Source organism: Toxorhynchites rutilus, chromosome 1, assembly GCF_029784135.1.
Source record: "Toxorhynchites rutilus septentrionalis strain SRP chromosome 1, ASM2978413v1, whole genome shotgun sequence".
Classification (NCBI taxonomy): domain Eukaryota; kingdom Metazoa; phylum Arthropoda; class Insecta; order Diptera; family Culicidae; genus Toxorhynchites; species Toxorhynchites rutilus.
This window is the reverse complement of record NC_073744.1, coordinates 3990471-4007997: the sequence shown is the minus strand read 5'-3', so window position 1 is coordinate 4007997 and position 17527 is coordinate 3990471. Positions and strand designations below refer to the sequence as shown.

The 17527-nt window shown below is 40.1% G+C and overlaps 1 protein-coding gene across 1 annotated transcript; it reads left to right on the top strand.

Moving 5' to 3' along the window:
* Positions 1-1442: 1442 nt before the first annotated feature.
* Positions 1443-12000, top strand: LOC129762399 (GTP-binding protein Di-Ras2). Its single transcript, XM_055760625.1, has 5 exons — positions 1443-2918; positions 3001-3108; positions 10830-11015; positions 11077-11247; positions 11317-12000. Exons 1-5 carry the CDS (start codon positions 2844-2846, stop codon positions 11599-11601), a joined length of 825 nt encoding a protein of 274 aa, XP_055616600.1. The 5' UTR covers positions 1443-2843; the 3' UTR covers positions 11602-12000.
* The last annotated feature ends 5527 nt before the right edge of the window (positions 12001-17527 follow it).

The window sequence follows — 17527 nt, the reverse complement described above, 5'->3', positions numbered from 1 at the left end:
AAGTTTTTTTGACTGGCCGGTTCGCTCTCCAGACTTGAATCTTGTTGAAAATCTTAGGGGGGATCCTTGTACACAGAATCTACACTGAGGGAAAACGGTATACCACGATTGAAGAGCTGAAGGTCGCAATTTGGGAAAAATGGAAAAATATCGAGAAATCCGTTCAGCAGAATTTGGTAAATAGTATTCCAACACGAATTTTCAAGGTTATTAGTCTAAATGGCAAGGTTACCAATTATCGACATGTAAATCAGTCGATCGTTTTGAATTTTTCATTGATAATACTTATGAATTTTGAAGTGGTCTTATAGAAACTGGACAGCTGAAATTATCATATTCACAATAAACTCTCTTGAACGAAATTGATGTTGAATATGCTTTATTCTAAGCATTCAACAATGTATGAATGTATCTTGTTGAAATTCTAACTGTTTGTGTTGCAACGAAATAGAATCAGGGTGGTCTTATAGAAGTTGGACAGAGTGCAGTATTTTTTGAAAGAAAACATGAAAAAGTTCTTGTTAGAAAACCCTTTTCCCTGTAAAAGTGCCCATCTTGTAAGGGGTATTCAGATCTGTTTTTCTCAGAATATTAAAAAACATTTTTTTGAGAAAAAATAATTTTAATTTTCAAAATATTTTTATTTAAATGAAATTTTATTTTTAAAATTTGTTTGATATTTTTCAATGAAAACATGAATAATTTCCCACATTTCATTCTCTTGCCAACATTTTATAGAACTTATAGTTTATGAGTTAGGATTTTTCGAAAAAAGAAAGAATAGAAAAACAGGAAGAAAAATAAAAAAAATCACTCAAAAACTATAAGACCTACAAAATGTTGGTTGGAGAATGAAATGATTTGGTGAATGAATGCTTCGATGTAGTTTCACCCGTTTTTGTGGTGCACTTTGGAAACGCAAAATGGCGTAATACGAATGCGTTTAGAACTTTCATTATTTTAGTTGGCTTTCGTATTCGTAATCAGTTTAGTTCATTTCATTACAAAGAAAACAGATGTGACTACATTGTGGGTGTAAAGAAACGTTGAAATATGTAGTAAAATACATGTTTCAATCCGTTTTGCTTAAGATGGGCGTCTTACCCTAACCTCCCCTATACGCAATAAACATTTTCATACATCATGCGTCCGCGTCAAAGTGCTTCGATGGTGGCAACGCATAGTAGTAGTTAACTTCCTTGAACAATATCCGTTGATTTGAACTCAATCTTTTTTCGCTTCACTGGAGAAACACAACAGATCCCTCGTTGGGAAAATTTTCCACCCTCGTCGCTCACTTTGCTAACTGTACCAAGTGCTGGGCGGGTGAACTCAGTGCGTGTTTTATCGGCCGTAGGTTTTGCTTTCGCTTTCCACCAACACCCACACAGTCACTCATCTTATCGGGAAAGCAGCAGCAGCAGCTGTGGTCCCTCTTACTCGCACGCCTTGTCGTAGACAACACCAACAACACCCACCAGCAAGGAAGGCCACGGTTAGAGCCAAAAGGCACCAGCAAAAATCATCCACCATTCGGGGAGGAATAACTTTAACGTTCAATAATTTTCTTCTCTCACCTGTCTTAACGCATAAAAAACGAACAAATCCGAAACAAAACAACCGACCGAATGCCAGGAGCTGATTGTTGAGCATAATATATTGTGTGTGTCACGAGTAACAACAAGTTTTTTAGTTTTCTAAACCCGTTTGTGTGTCGTGTAAATAAGAAGCGAAGCGAAAATTTTGTCTCTTGAACGCAGAGCGCAAAAAAAAATCCCCGAAGAAGGATCAGAAAATCGACCGCGGATGAAAAGTGAGATTATTTTCCGCTGTTTTGCTAAAAAGCTTCGAGGTTTATACATATTTTCCATGTAAGCATTCCAAGGAGGGGGAGAGCAAAAAAAAAAGCGAAACGAAAAAGGATTAATCGAAGGTAAAACCACCGCCTGAAAGGATACACACATACTCATACGCATAAACACACAAAAGCAACAATGATGCCTGATTGTTGACCGATAACCCACAGCGAAATAATAATAGTAATTAAGAGAAATACGGAGTAAATGATTACCAAAAGCAAGCATGAAAAGCGACTGATGCGAGAATTGCAATAAGAAAGTGATTTATGATCTGATAAACCAACCCCTGGTATCTGCGGGGTCATTTCAGCAACAACAAAAAAAAAAGGAAAGCCGTGAATCCACCACAAATTCGTCCTCAAACAAAACATCGAATTTTTAAGCAAAGAAAAAAAAAATCCGAAAAGACGGAGAGAAACAGAAAGGAATTCCAAAAAAAAAAGAAAACACAAGAGGGGATCAAAAGTACCGAAATCTTTTTTGTTCCGTTGTTAAGTGATGTTAAGCATATAGGATATATTTCAAGTTGTTGAGATAGTTGAATAGTGTCGTTAACGGAGCAGATTCTTGAGTGAAGAACATCCGCGCGTGTGGCATCGACAATGTGTCGTTAAAGAAAGCTAATAGCGGAGTGAAGGCAACCTCACCTTTGAAAGGGAAAGCAGCGCCTTCTGAAGTGCGATTAATCGCGAGTGTACTCTCGTCGTAGTCAACAAAACCCCACAAACGCTTAAGCAGTTGAGCCGTTAGCCGTTCCCGTGGGGTCGGTTTGTGTCAGGACTAGGGTTGTTCTTTGGGAGCGGGCGAGCTTGCTGAGCGAATCAGGGTTGTTGGCACCACTGCTGTGCTGTGTCCTCGTCGTTGTTGTTTTTGTTGTTGTTGCCTAGCGTGTAAAGCCGCCGCTGTTTCCCTCTCACCTCCACATCCCCAAGCGAACGAAAACTTTAGCCCCTCACCCAAGGCAACCTCACCGACTGCGGCAAAATGGGTGATGACAGGAATAACAAGAAGATTCTGCAAAATATAAAGATGCCGGAGCAGAGCAACGACTATCGAGTGGTGAGTAATTGCAGCTATTTAATTGGTTAAAACGTCAAGTTAAATCGCGAGTTGTGCCTAATTTATCTTCCAACGATTGCAGGTGGTGTTCGGTGCTGGAGGTGTCGGGAAAAGCTCACTGGTTCTCCGGTTCATCAAAGGAACATTCCGGGAGAGCTACATCCCGACCATTGAGGATACCTACAGACAGGTAGGGGTAGTGCTTTATTCAATTTGGTTCTGTTTAATATGTGCGGTTGAGTGCAATGTGACAATAGTGCCTCCCGGTTCATTCATACAGTCTCAGTGCACGAGTGGGTGTGATGTGTGTTGCAATCATTTCGTTTAATTATTGCTTCACCCACATGTCTTTTTACCAGTGACTCTACGGTGGCGGACGAAGAGGTTTGAAATGCAAGCATAGAACAACTGTCGAATATGTGTCTGTGTGCATCGGCCGATTATTCCAATGATGATGATTATGTTGATGAGAAAAAAATCCGCTAATGTGTACTGGATGTATGCATGGCAACCGTTCAGTCTTGCTTGTGGTTGTGAGGCTCCCTTTGTTGAAGATGTTTCCGTTTCATTGATAAAACAGCAGAACTTACAAAACGATACACCACCCCCACGTGTAAAGCGCCGGGTTGTACGCCTCCATGTGTAGATATACAAAATAATTAGCTTCCGTGGTTGTTGTCAGGATCAGGATTAGCTCGGGTATCCAACACGAAACAGGAACAAGTGGCGAGTTCGGCAAAAGGATGTACTGTTGAGGGAAGTTTTTAATGATGCAAGAAGAATCCTTTGTGTGGATAGTAGGTCGTCATGAACGTGAACGAGGATGGATTCGATACTAAAAAAATGATTATAATATGAAAAACATACTTGAAAATGAATACTGGGTAACTGCAGACAAACGCGATTATCGGTTGTTTCTTCATATGTGGTGTTGTTTGTATTCCTGAACTCCTTAGAATAATAGGGTAAACGATCTTGGTTTGTCCAATTCAGGAGTTTTCACACAACTACATTCTGTCCAACTTCTCTAAGGGTGGGTTTAGACCAGTGATATATTCATGTGAAGAAATATGATGAGATTTATAGAAATCGCATCAACCGTTTACACTAGCGTGAACTTCTATAATGAATATATTCATATTTTCGGTGAGTTTATTCACCTAAAGTAGAACTGCATCCAACTTTAGTGATTTCTCACCAGTGAGAAATTCACAAGCGTTTACATATGGTGAATTTATTCAAGTTATATATACCTCGAATAAGTGTATCATATTTATTCTCACCCGTTTACACCTATTTTCACGTGAACAAATCCATCTATAGCTATAGATCTCCCTAATGTACACCCGCCATAAGACCACCCTGATTATACAGTTGTGTTCAAAATAATAGCAGTGGTGGTTTAAAAATTGAAACATGTTGATAATTTGAAATTAGCCTCTTGATTCCAGTTTTCTTCATAGTGAATTTTTGAAGAGCGTTCCAGCATAACAAAAGTATGGTATTTGTTATTTTATTATTTATCAAAACTAGCAGTTATTCCAAAAAGGCAGTGTTTGAAAAAATAGCAGTATTCTTGTTAACACTAGAAAAACAGGATTAAAATGAAGGAAGTTGTCGGAATTGGTTTCATATTCTGATCATCTACTTCAGTACTTTGTAGTGTAACCTTTATTCTTAATAACAGCAGCATATCGTTTTGGCATTGAGTCCACAAGTGCTTGGCAGCGAGAAACAGGTATCGCAACCCAAGAATCACGAACTGCAGACCACAATTGATCCACATTTTTCGGCTTAGCTTCAGAAACAGCGCATTTTATATCCCCCCACAGGTTCTCAATCGGGTTCAAGTCCGGAGACTGCGCTGGCCACTCCATGAGCTCAATTTTCCTCTCATTAAACCATGTATTAGCGCGTTTGCTCGTGTGTTTCGGATCGTTGTCCTGTTGCATGACCCATTTTAGTGGCATCTCCTCCTCAGCATAAGGTAACATAATCTCACTAAGTATTTTGATGTAACCATATTGATCCACGATGCCTGGTATGCGGTAAATTGGTCCAACGCCGTTGTAGGAAAAACATCACCATACCATAATTTTTGCTCCACCGTGCTTTACTGTCTTAATCGTGTACTGCGGTTGATACTCTGTGTTGGGTGGACGTCTCACATACTGACGACGACTTTTCGATCCAAAGAGAACTATTTTGGACTCATCCGTCCACAAAATATTACGCCATTTTGCTTCGGGTCAATCAATGTGCATTTTAGCAAACTTGAGGCGACTCGTAACATTACGTTTTGTCAACAATGGTACCTTTCGAGGGCTATGTGCATACAATTCGACTTCCGCCAATCGTCGTCTGACTGTAACAGCGCTCACAGTTAAGTTCAGTTCATCTTTTATCTTATTATAAGGGAAAGTTGGATGAGTCCGTGACAGTCTAACTATCTTTCGATCAATTCTTTCAGAAGTGCAACGTTTTCGGCCACGAGTTTCAGACTTCTCTTTATATTTCAAAGTATTGCTTATCATTTTGGCAGAACAACCAACTAGTTCCTGTACTTGTCTGTAGGTTTGTCCTTGATTTATTGATTTTACTAAAATTTTGAATAAATTGCGCCGCTCCTCAGAACAATGTTTACCGCGACCCATTTTCTGCAGTACAAACAAAAATTACATGTTATCTTGTGCATATTTTACAATTATATAAGCATATAAACACTTACCGATCCTCGAAACGACAAAACTTGACGGAATCTACGAACGAAAACATGCTCTCATTGAAATCGTACTTCACTGCTATTATCTTGAACCGCACGAAAAGAACGCAGCCAGAAGTTTCGAATAAGATATACACTGAACCAAATATTCTGGTTATAAACCAAAGCGGTATAATAAGGTGGAACGTTATGTCAGAATTGCTGTTCAGCCATTACTTGAGTTCGAATTGACAGCGGCCAAATAAACGGCTAGAGTTTCCGAAAAAGAGGATTACAAATGGCATGCAATCGAGGAGTGCATACCGCTATGTATTTGCATGTTTACGCTGTTGGTATCATTGTTGTGTTTCGGTACTGCTGCAAGTTATTGTCTTCATTGCTGTTTTACGGGACGTGAGGGTTGTTGCCGTTGTTGCTGGGTTTGGTAATTCAGCGATTATGGGAGCTGTGCTAGTGGGTATATGAAACCGGCGGGCTTATACCGTACTGCTCTTAGTTCCATTCGCTTTGATCACTTCAGTCGTTGACGACCCATTACGATTGAGTGAGCGAAGCGGTACGCTGTGGATATCCAGGCATGTCGTTTCCCGGCTACTGCTGCTTCAGCTAGAGACTCAACTGATCGTGCGGGTTGTGAGATACAATAGCTAGTTCGATTGAAACCGGCCCAGCGTAGGTAATTGTGTGCAGGAAACGCTATGTCCCATTTCTCGAAATAACTCGAACCTTCTTGCTAAATCCTCATATTATTAATGTTAAGATCTTCCAATTCTGGCCAAAAATAGACTTCCAGCCCGGGTTACTGCATCTACAGAATAATTTGTATTTACAAAGATTTTTCAGACTTTTTGAAATCGAGAATCTGTATTCACAGATTACAGATTTTTTGGGTTTCATACAGAATTTACAGATTTTTTAAAATAACGTTCTAATATTGTATGGCTTGATATCAAATTTTTTGACATAGGGCTAGGTCTTCGTATTCTATATAGGGGGTCCCTCTACGAAAAATGCAATGAAAAATTAAGGGATTTCAGCTGAATATTACGCAAAATCGTTATTGCGATATATGTTTTACTATGTACCAATACATAGGTAAATTATTCAGTTTTTTTTTATTATAACACAAGCAGTGGAGAAAGTTTATTTATTTACTATGACTCTACATCCCATTGAGATTAGATCTGATTCACTACTTTTCTCTAATAAACCCGATCCATGGCTGCAGTTCTCCAACTTCCGGCTGCACCGATTCTTACCAAGTCCTGCTCCACCTGGTCCAACCACCTCGCTTGCTGGGCTCCTCTCCTTCTTGTTCCTACCGGATTCGATGCGAACACCATCTTTGCAGGGCTGCTGTCCGGCAATCTTGCAACATGCCCTGCTCATCGCACTCGTCCAGCCTTGGCCACTATCTGGATGATGGGTTCGCCGTAGAGTTGCGCCAGTTCGCGGTTCATTCTCCTTCTCCATACTTCGTTTTCGAATTTCACGGCAGTTGTTGTTGTCAGTTGTTATCAACGAGCCAAGGTAGACAAATTCCTCTACCACCTCGAACTCGTCGCCGTCGATCACAACACTACTACCAACAAGAACTCTGTTGCGATCAGTCCCTCCTGCTGTCATGTATTTAGTCTTAGACGCATTGATCCCAAGCCCAATCAGCCCTGCTTCGTGCTTCAGTCGGGTATACAAGTCGGCTACCGTCGCATGTGTTCTTCCGATTATGTCCACGTCGTCGGTGAGGCAGATAAACTGACTAGACTTGTTGAAAATCGTGCCCCGCATGTTAAGCCCGCTCTCCGCATAACACCTTCCAGCACCACGTTCAAGTGCAGATAGGAGAGTCCATCGCCTTGTCGAAGTACCCTCTGAGTCTCAACTGATTCCGACAGCTCACCTGAGATCCGCACACCGTTCATCGTTGCCTGAATCTTGCTTGTTTATGTGGTTGGATTTGCTTGGAGTAATAGGGTTTCGCTAGTTTCGTAATATGTTGGTTAAAAAAAAAAGCAAATGATTTTCCAATATCTGCTAAGGTCGGTTAGGTTTTGCTTTGAGAAATTGGGTTTCACTGGTTCGTTATACTTTAAGTACTAACCCCGAGTGACCGCGGGTAATCGGTATTGGTAATCTTAGGTTTAGATTAGGTTAAGGTAGATTAAGTTAGGTTAAGGTTTTCTATTTTTTTTTTAGCAAGCGAAAATGCTAATTCCGAAAAAAGATTATGAATTGTTACAGATGAAAATGAAATAAATAAAAGGAAAAAAAAAATCAGTCTTGTCAGCTTTCGGGGAAAGCCGTGTTCGTCCATGATCCTTCATAGCTGTCGTCGGTCGATTGTATCATATGCGGCCTTGAAGTCAATGAAGGATCTGCCGCAGTGTAAAAATCTGGTCCGTCGTCGAGCAACTAGGCATGAATCCGGCCTGATAATTTCCCACAAATCTACTTACTATTAACGATAGACGGCGGAAGAGGATCTGAGACAGAATTTTGTAGGCACCATTCAGGATTGTAAGGGCACGATAGTTCCCACAATCCAGCTTGTCGCTATTTTAATAGATGGGGCAGATTACCCCGTCCTTCCACTCCTTCGGTAGCTGTTCTGTGTCCCAGATCCTGACTATCAACCGGTGCATACACTCTACAAGTTTTCCCGGACCTTCCTTGAAGAGCTCCGCTACGAGGCCATCCTTACCAGTTGCTTTGTGGTTCTTGAGCTGATTAATGGCCTCCTTAACTTCACCCATCGTCAGGAGTGGTACGTCGTCGTTGTTCACTGCACCAGTGTAGTCCTCCTCAACGCAGTCTTGGTCTCCTGTCTGCGCGCTGTTCAGGTATTCATCGTAGTGCTGCCTCCACCTTTCGATCATCTCGCGTTCGTTCGTCAAGATGCCTCCTTGCTTGTTTCTGCACATTTGGACCGCTGCACAAAGCGTTTGCGCGAGGTGTTTAGTTTCTTAAAGAACTTCCACGATTCTCGAGAACGATAAAGCAGCTCCATCTCCTCACACTCTTTCTCTTCCAGGCGGCGCTTTTTTCCCGAAAGAGATGTGTTTGCTGCCTTCGTTTCAATCTGTATCGTTCCACGTTTTGCCGAGTCGCTCGTTGCAGTATGGCTACGTGTGCTGCATCCTTCTCGTTCAGGAGCGCTCGGCACTCGTCGTCAAACCATTCTTTCCGTTGTCCTCGTTGTTCATACCCGATGACGGTCTCTAAAGTGCTGCTTATTGCTGATTTCAATGTGTTCCAGCATTCATCGAGGGGAGTAGCATCCAGTTCGTCTACCCCCGGTAACGCAGCCTCAAGACGCTGCGAGTAGATTGCAGCAACGTTCGGCTCCTGTAGTCGTCGTAGGTGGTACCGTGGTGAGCGCTGGTGTCTTATGTTATCGACGACTGACAGTTTAGAACGCAGTTTGACCATCGCCAGGTAGTGGTCTGAGTCGATGTTAGCGCCACGATAGGTTTGTGTTTCTGTTTGCTGCTCAACTAAACTCTCGTATATTTGGAAAATCTCGCTGCCGTCTGGTCGCTGGATGACTGATGAGTCGTAAATGCTATAAATTCACGAATTGCTTGCTTATATAATGAATTGAAAACGGGCGGAGCTTAAATTGCAATATTTTTTCATCCACACTGTCCGTAGAACGCGGCCCACGGCTAGAAGAATCATTGATTCGTTTTGATGTTGGATTACGTTTTATGACATAGCGAGTAACTGCGTGAAATTCCACCTCAATGAAGCATTGCATTTTACAATAATACTGGCACTGCGTGAGTACCGAATTCAACGAAGTGGAATTCATTATAAATATGCTATTCAATGATACTAAACATAAGATTTTGCTTCAAAATTAGACTTATAATTTAAAACAGATTTTCTGAGAAAGTACTAAGATAAAAAGATTTTTTGAGGCAACATTTGGTCGTTCGCATCCACGAAGAAATATGGCCCAATCACTCCTACGACATGAAAACCACAGCCAACAGTGTTTTTTTACGGATGCAATGATGTTTTTTGAAGCACATGTGCGTTTGCATTTGACCAATAACGCATTTTTTTGCTTGTTGACAAAACCATTAGCCAGAAATGAGCTTCATCGCTTAAGATGATTTTCTTCAAGATTCGTCAGAGCCCAATCGGAGAAGTTTCGGCGCTTCATATGGTCAAGTGGCTTTAGTTCCTAAGTAATTTTGATCTTGTAAGGGTGTGGCCTAAGACCTTTTCGCAAAATACGCCACAATGAGGTTAGGGAAATGCCCAATTCCTGAGAACGCCGAGCAATCTACTGTTTTGGGCAATTTCGGATGGATTTACTTGCGGCTGCGATACTTTCGTCGCTTCGTGCCGCCCCTTCTCGTTGGCACGGGAACATTCAACAACAAAAATGTAAACTCAAAATTGGTTACTAAACTATGTGCAGCTGTTTCAAGGGTTCGTTCACGCGAACCCTCAAAACTATCAAGTCGCTAATGGATGACCCTTTAGATACTCGTGTGCTAGTCGTTGGGGTTTTCTAGTCCATGAGATACAACGGAGCAAATTCATGTGGGTCGCATACATTAACACGATAGAATAGATTCTCACATCATCTCCGAATGGGTTTTCAAATATGAAAGGATTATCAGAGAAATTGGTAGTTTTTTTTGTTTTTTAAATTATTTTTTCGTTAGGGTGCCCATTTTCATTTCAAGATGGTCCTAAAAATCAATTTTCCCCATTTTTCCAAAAATGATTTTATTCGAAAAATCATAACTTTTTAACCACTAAACCGGATGAGATGATCGATACATCAAATTGAACTGAATGAGCTAGTCTTCTTCGATACTACACTTGCGAAACAATTGGATTTTGATTTCGTAATTACTGATTGTATTTTCTTTTCATTGTTTACATGCTTTAAGATAGAGAGCCCTATGTTTTTTATATTTTTCTTGAAGGCTGAAGCTTTTTTTAAAATAACATATCCAAAAATCAGAGCGGTGTTTTTTTCGTTTTTGAGTTATGATAAATAGTTTTTTTGCGATAAGGAACAAAACTACCACTTCTCACGAAATTCTGAGAACCACTATTTCGGTTTGGCATTCAATGGCTGATATACAAAACGAACCACCGAGCATATATTCCGTAGTGTAATATTTTCAAAACACTCGCAATAATGCATGTTTTCTTCTCCCGTTCAGGTGATCAGCTGCAATAAAAACATATGCACACTGCAAATCACGGACACCACCGGGTCGCACCAGTTTCCGGCTATGCAACGACTATCCATCACCAAGGGCCATGCGTTCATCCTGGTGTACTCGGTATGCTCCAAGCAGAGTCTGGAGGAGCTCAAGCCTATCTGGAGTTTGATTCGGGAGCTAAAGGTAACACTGACTTGTGATTTGTAATTTTGCGTCAACCTAACCTCGCTCCCCTTCGCCTCAGGGCGAGGAAATTTCGCAGATACCGGTGATGCTGGTGGGAAACAAGTGCGACGAGCCGGAGGAACTCCGCGAAGTGACCAACATCGAAGGCCAAACCGAAGCTGCCACCTGGGGGATCTCGTTTATGGAGACATCCGCCAAGGAGAACCACAACGTCACAGAGCTGTTCCAGGTGAGTCCCACGTGATTAACCCTTCTATCAACACTTGTCCTGAGTTTGCTTATCCACCCATCATCCCAGGAACTGCTCAACATGGAGAAGAATCGCAACGTTTCGCTGCAGCTGGATGGCAAAAATAAGAAAAAGAACAAGAAAAAGATGATGAAGGAGCAGGCCAAAGAGGAGAAGCTTCTGAAGGAGAAAAAGGAGAAGGCGAAACAGCAGGCCAAGGAAAAGGAGAAAACTCAGAAGGAAAAGGAAAAACCCCCAAAGGACAAAGCGAATGGTACCAATAAGAAGGAGGCCGCAGCGCCAGCCGAAGGGGAAGGGAGTGGCAATCTCAAGGAGAAATGTAAAGTGATGTAATAATGTTGATATGCATAATCTGTATCGAAAAAAGTAACAACCACAAAATCGAAGAAAAAAATCGAAAACAACAAGCTAACGAGAATGATGAAGGGAAAAGAGATACACACACATTATCAGGTTTTAAATCGATTTTAGACGCTAAAACAACTTCATTGATTAAAAAAAAGATAAAAAATCAACAGAAATGATATTATACAACCATAATTATATTTATACATATTGAACAAAAATATTATGTACATACTATAGTGCTAATTCAAAATTATAAACGCAACGTAGTAACGAGCAAACGCTTAAACTTCATGATATGCCATTAAAATCACTAGCAAATATAGCAAATTATTATATATTTTGCTTCGATAATTCAATACATTTGAATAAATCGTTAAATTGAAATCAGCACAAGGGGCTTCGTTTCATTTCTTCGCCCAGTGACCTGCCTGACCTGATGCCTCTAGGACGCATCGAACTTCAAATCAACACAAAGGGAAATGGTTTACAAAGTCCACTCTTTCTAACATGCCTTACACCAAGGTATGGAACCGAATATTATATTGCTGGTTCACTAACTGAAGATGATGTCGAAGCAGCCGTTAGTGTCGAAGCGAATTGTTCAAGATTAGATGCCAACAGTAGGGTCCACCTTGATCTACCTTATAAAAACTCAACATATAAAGACTAACACTCTTGTAGAGGCTGGATTCTTGAAGGACAACCACTTTTTTGGTAGAATTTGGACAAGAGTAGCCACAGCCGATGTACGTAGTAAAGCCATGAGTTCTGTCAGTGAAATCACGACAACTATGGCTACGAATATTTATTGCGAATATATTAATAGTTTCTGTATGTCCTCGTTCAACGTTTTTTGTTGACACATTAAATTTTGTACCATTTGAGTAACTGACTGGTATGCCTGATATGTGAACTTCCTATCTTCCTGGCTACTAATGCAATCAAAGTTTGACACGTTCAAAACCCGTGAATCTTCCCACCTTCTATCCACCATCTCGGTGTTATACATTATCAAAATTTATTCACGACAGCAGGCGTTGACTTTTTCCCAGTGTCTTATGAATTCTATTATATGACTAATGACGCGTGAACTTTACTATAGTGAATGGAAACAGCGCGAATGAATTTCGATAAACCTACATTCGCGCATATTCCTTACTGTCAATAAATTGAAGTGAATATGAAGTATAAACGTATACTTTCATGCATTTATGTTATAATTGCAGGTATGATTGAAATAAAAGACCGTCAAACAGCTGCTTTCCCGAAAATTAAAATTTTAGAGATTCTCCAGACGTACGGAGTTACCGTTAAGCAGATATTCTCAGTCACATGTGATAATGCCGCGAATATGTTGGGTGCTGTAAGAAAGTTGAAGCACGAATTCGATTTATTAATCTCACTGCAGCTGGATAATGAGATCAACGCAGAGGACACCGGAAAGAAAGAAACCGAGCCTTAAGCGAAATTGACACCGAAGTTGCCGAGAACCAAGATCGGGGTCTCTCGGAGGCCTTTCCGACTGAATTCCGTCAGGATCAACTGAACATAGCTCCATGTTCGGTCCAAACTCTACAATTGGCCATATTGGAGGTGGTTGAAAAAAGTGATAAATCTGTCAAAGAAATTATAGCTGTGGCAAAAATCTGCGAATCAGTTAAGTACAAGACACATTTCGATTATCATAACGCCTGTTTGGGGCCAAACAAGATGGGATGCTGGATAGCTTTCATCGCCAAAAGAGCTTCTTTGATTAACTGGCGCTCCAGTTTCCTGAGCTCGGTAAGTTGAAGATGCGACTCAGATAAAGTACGTGCAAAAGATAACAAATCCATTTTCAAAAGCGCTGACTAGGTCATTAACAAGAGGTCTCGGAAACCTAAAAACATCACAAGCATTCTAAATGTCACTTTACCTGGATCCCCGTCTGAAATATTTGAATTCAAAACTCTTCGGCAATCATCAGAAGTAATACAGCCAGGTAGAATCTATTTCATATGAATTGTAACCTTAACAACTTAAATACACACTTTCACATTTTTCTCATCTGTTAAGTCCTGTATTAGGAATACTCGGGACAGGATCATTGAACTGGAACCATCGACATGTCGTGACGAAACCAAGTGAAGCCAACAATAGCAGTCAATTTGTTGAGTTCCTTACTGAGCTTTTTGGTGGCACTCTTCAAACATCGAATACCTCAACAAATGACTCAACATTTGAACAACAATCGAAAGCGCTAGATGCAGAATTGCGGCAAAACCATACCTTTGGTGTGCTTCATTATTGGCTGATGCGACGGGAAACATCAGACCAAGTTGCTGTGAAATGTGCGTTTAGCGCACCTGCCTTGATCCTAACATCTCACGGAACTGGCTTGGGGCCAGGTGCTTTGGATGACATTCTACTTCCAAACCTGAATCGCGACATTTTCAAAAAGGTGTCCGCATCTTGCGACTGGGCCAGCATTCTTGGCAGCGCTAAATAATTCCTAAAAAAAAAGCACGATCCTGAAAAACACTTGAACTTAACGGTAAATATCTGAATAAAGTCTTAAATTGAACTTTTTCAAATCTCTCTTCATAAATAAAATCATCAGCAAATACAACAACCCCAAGTCAATCTTATATGTTCAAATCTGACCTTTCCTTCTAAATCAATCCTCATGAAGTATTCTAGGTACTCAGTTTTGTTACAATTAAATTTGTTTTTGATTTCTGATGTGATTTGATGTGCCACACGATGGGTTTTTTTCTCACAAATCAGAAAGTGGTCACATTACTCGAGGATTCGTGGACCATGGTAGATTGAGTCCAATATAGTCACGAGGGCTTTGGGTGGCTGCATGATGGGTTTCACACGTTTTAAGGCGCTTCTAGGATCATAAACCTTGTTTACCAAGATGGCATCGGTCGTGTTTTTAGAATCAATTCAGTAGACGTTCATCACATGAACCAATACGCATTTATTTTCAATTATACTATTTTTTCGGAAACATGAAATCATCATAAAAACTAACTGAAAACTTGTTTCTATTTACAAACTGCAGCTATTTTGGATAAACACATATTGGGTTGGGAAAACAGAAATGTCGTATTTCTGATCGAAATTTGACGCTTTATCTAACATACTTAAAATTATCCAATTTAAGTCAAATATGCGCCGCTTTGTTCGCAAACTTGTTGCCATTTAGAAGGCAACTTCATTATCCCCCTCTTATAAAACCCCCTCTCCTTATTTGCAAAAAAACTCAGACAGCCAGTTTTCGCAAGCCTCTTTTGAGGCCAACTTAGTATCACCAAGAGCGTTTTGCATGAACCGGAAGAGATGATAATGACTTGGAGCCAGGTCCGGACTGTACGGTGAGTGCAATAGGACATCCCATCCGAGCTCCCGTAGCTTCTGGCGGGTCATCAAAGATGTGTGAGGCCGAGCGTTGTCCTGGTGGAAAACAACACCATTCCTATTGATCATTTATGGCCGCTTATAGTGGATGATTCCCTTCCAATCACACCAAACAAACAACAAAACCTTCCTGGCCGTCAATCCGGGCTTGGAGATGGTTTGGGCCGGCTCACTGCGCTTCGACCACGACTTTTTTCGCTTTACGTTGTCGTACGTGATCCACTTTTCATCACCAGTCACCATCTTCTTCAAAAATGGGTCGAGTTCGTTCCGTTTCAGCAGTGCATCGCAGGCGTTGATTCGGTCTAAAAGACCAATCTTCTGCAAATGGTTCCAAACGATTTTATGGTCCATACCCAGTTTCTGGCCAATCGAGCGAGTGCTCACATAAACGATTTTATCGGTTTCCACGACGATTGGCCTACCAGTACGGGGTGTATCTTCGACAGCTACTACACCAGAACGAAATCGATCAAACCAACGCACTGCTGTGCGAATCGTTAGAGTATCGGGTCCAAAAACTACACGAATTTTTTCGGCCGCCTTCGTTGCAGTTTTAACTCGCAGGTAGGAAAAACGTAAAATATGGCGAATTTCTTGCTTGGTGGACTCTATCTTTGACGCGCTGTAACTTGAGACTGAAAAGGACAATCACAACACTGTCAAAACGACACTTGTAGCACAGTCTTCTTTAAATAGCCGTATAATATGACCCGATGCGATAAGTACAACACAAGATATGTTTAAGTGTTGCCATATATTGACAATATACGACATTTCTTTTTCCCCAACCCAATATTTTGGATTGTCCGAGGTTCATACCATAGCAGCGTCTTTACTGATTAGGAATCAATTGGATCATTTGATTTCGGACTTCTGGTTGTTGAAATTGTTGTTGACTGGCTGAAATTGTGTACGCCATGGCACTGTTTTTTTATTCGTCCCTTTTCACACGCTTGTTACTTTTTTAATTTTAATGTTTTGCTTTCCTTCATATAATTTTTGTATTCCTTAAAAGATTTATAAGCAAACAAACAAAAAAGAATAATGGATATTAAGAATATTATTTGTTTTATATGTTCAGAACCCAAAAAACTCTCTCTAACACTCTAGTCAATTTCACTCTCAATCCGTATTGGCGGCATTGAGCTTCGTATTACGAAATGGAGGAGTAGGCATGACAATATGGGTTTGCAGACGAAAAATGAACACACTTTTAAAATAAAAATTATGAATGACAATTATTTTTCCCAAATCAAATTAGTGCTCTATGTAAATGAAAATCACTTCTGCTTGCTATTAGTGAAAAAATATCACAAAAATTGTGTCTAAATGTAATTTTATATTATGATGGTAAGTTTTGGTGAAAGTATCTGAAAAGTCATAGAAAATAGTTTTAATTAGTGTCAGAACAACGTACTTCTAGTAGGTAAATAACACCAAGTAAAAAAATTTTTTTATTGTTTGGTTCTCACTAACACGCAATAATATTCAATTCTGACGGTCCAAATTACAAGACGAGAATGAATGCTGGCGTTCATTTTCATTCCACTCGTTTTCATTGGATTCTCGTTTGAGCAGAAGGTTATCAATTCAAGATAGGCTGCAATTAGCCGCATTTGAATGTCGTGAACGAGAATACCGTTCTGAATCATATTTCGGACACTTTGTTCTAATATCTTGAAATGCTTAATGCACTGATGATATAACTATCAAATTAATATCACAATTGCTTCTTTTGAGTAATCCCTTGGTTTCACTATCATTTCACATGAGATCTATATTTGAATTATAATATAATCGGCACAAATCTTACAACACTACTCATTATAGTTTGTGCTTGACGTTTTCTTAGCGTGAGCACGTAGAATTTACCCGTTCATAAATATTTAAATTTCTCCCGTGTTTCATCAGTTCTCATCATCGTTAACAGTTTACTGTGATTGCTTGGTAAATGTTTCGCAGTTGACTATACAATATAATCAAGTGTAATGTAATTTTCCTCCAAAAAATTACGAAATAAAGTGTCCGAAATTTGAATTCAATCTGTCCGAAATTTGATTTAGTGTCCGAAGTTTGTTTCTTATTCGCTTCATTTGAAAAGCATTCTATTGGATGATTTTTTTATGTTTCCAATCAAATGGGTACCAAAGTAGAAAGTTTAAAAGCATATTGAACTAATTTATTAAAAATACTAACCAAATAATACCTGTGCATAAAGTTTAGATCTGTTTTCTGCATAATATGCCTTAAGCGTCCGAAATATGATTCAGAACAGTATTTTCGACACTGATTATGGGTCGCTTAAAATGTATGCTTCCCCAGTGCCTACTTTATTGGTAAACCGTGCGACAGTGTTGCTAGTTTTTTCATGAACATTTAAACATAGCCTTTATCACAGACATATTCAATCAACCTAACCGGTGGCGACAAGCCTTGCCGGAGGATCATCCATGCGCTTGCGCCTCGTTTGTTGATATCCTTCGAAATAAATCAATACCACCAT

Excerpts from the sequence above, each read along its gene's own strand:
- LOC129762399 (XM_055760625.1), top strand. The coding sequence starts at position 2,844 with ATGGGTGATGACAGGAATAACAAGAAGATTCTGCAAAATATAAAGATG. Across the intron at positions 3,109-10,829 it reads TTGAGGATACCTACAGACAG|GTGATCAGCTGCAATAAAAA; the intron begins GTAGGGGTAGTG and ends TCTCCCGTTCAG. Across the intron at positions 11,016-11,076 it reads GTTTGATTCGGGAGCTAAAG|GGCGAGGAAATTTCGCAGAT; the intron begins GTAACACTGACT and ends CCTTCGCCTCAG.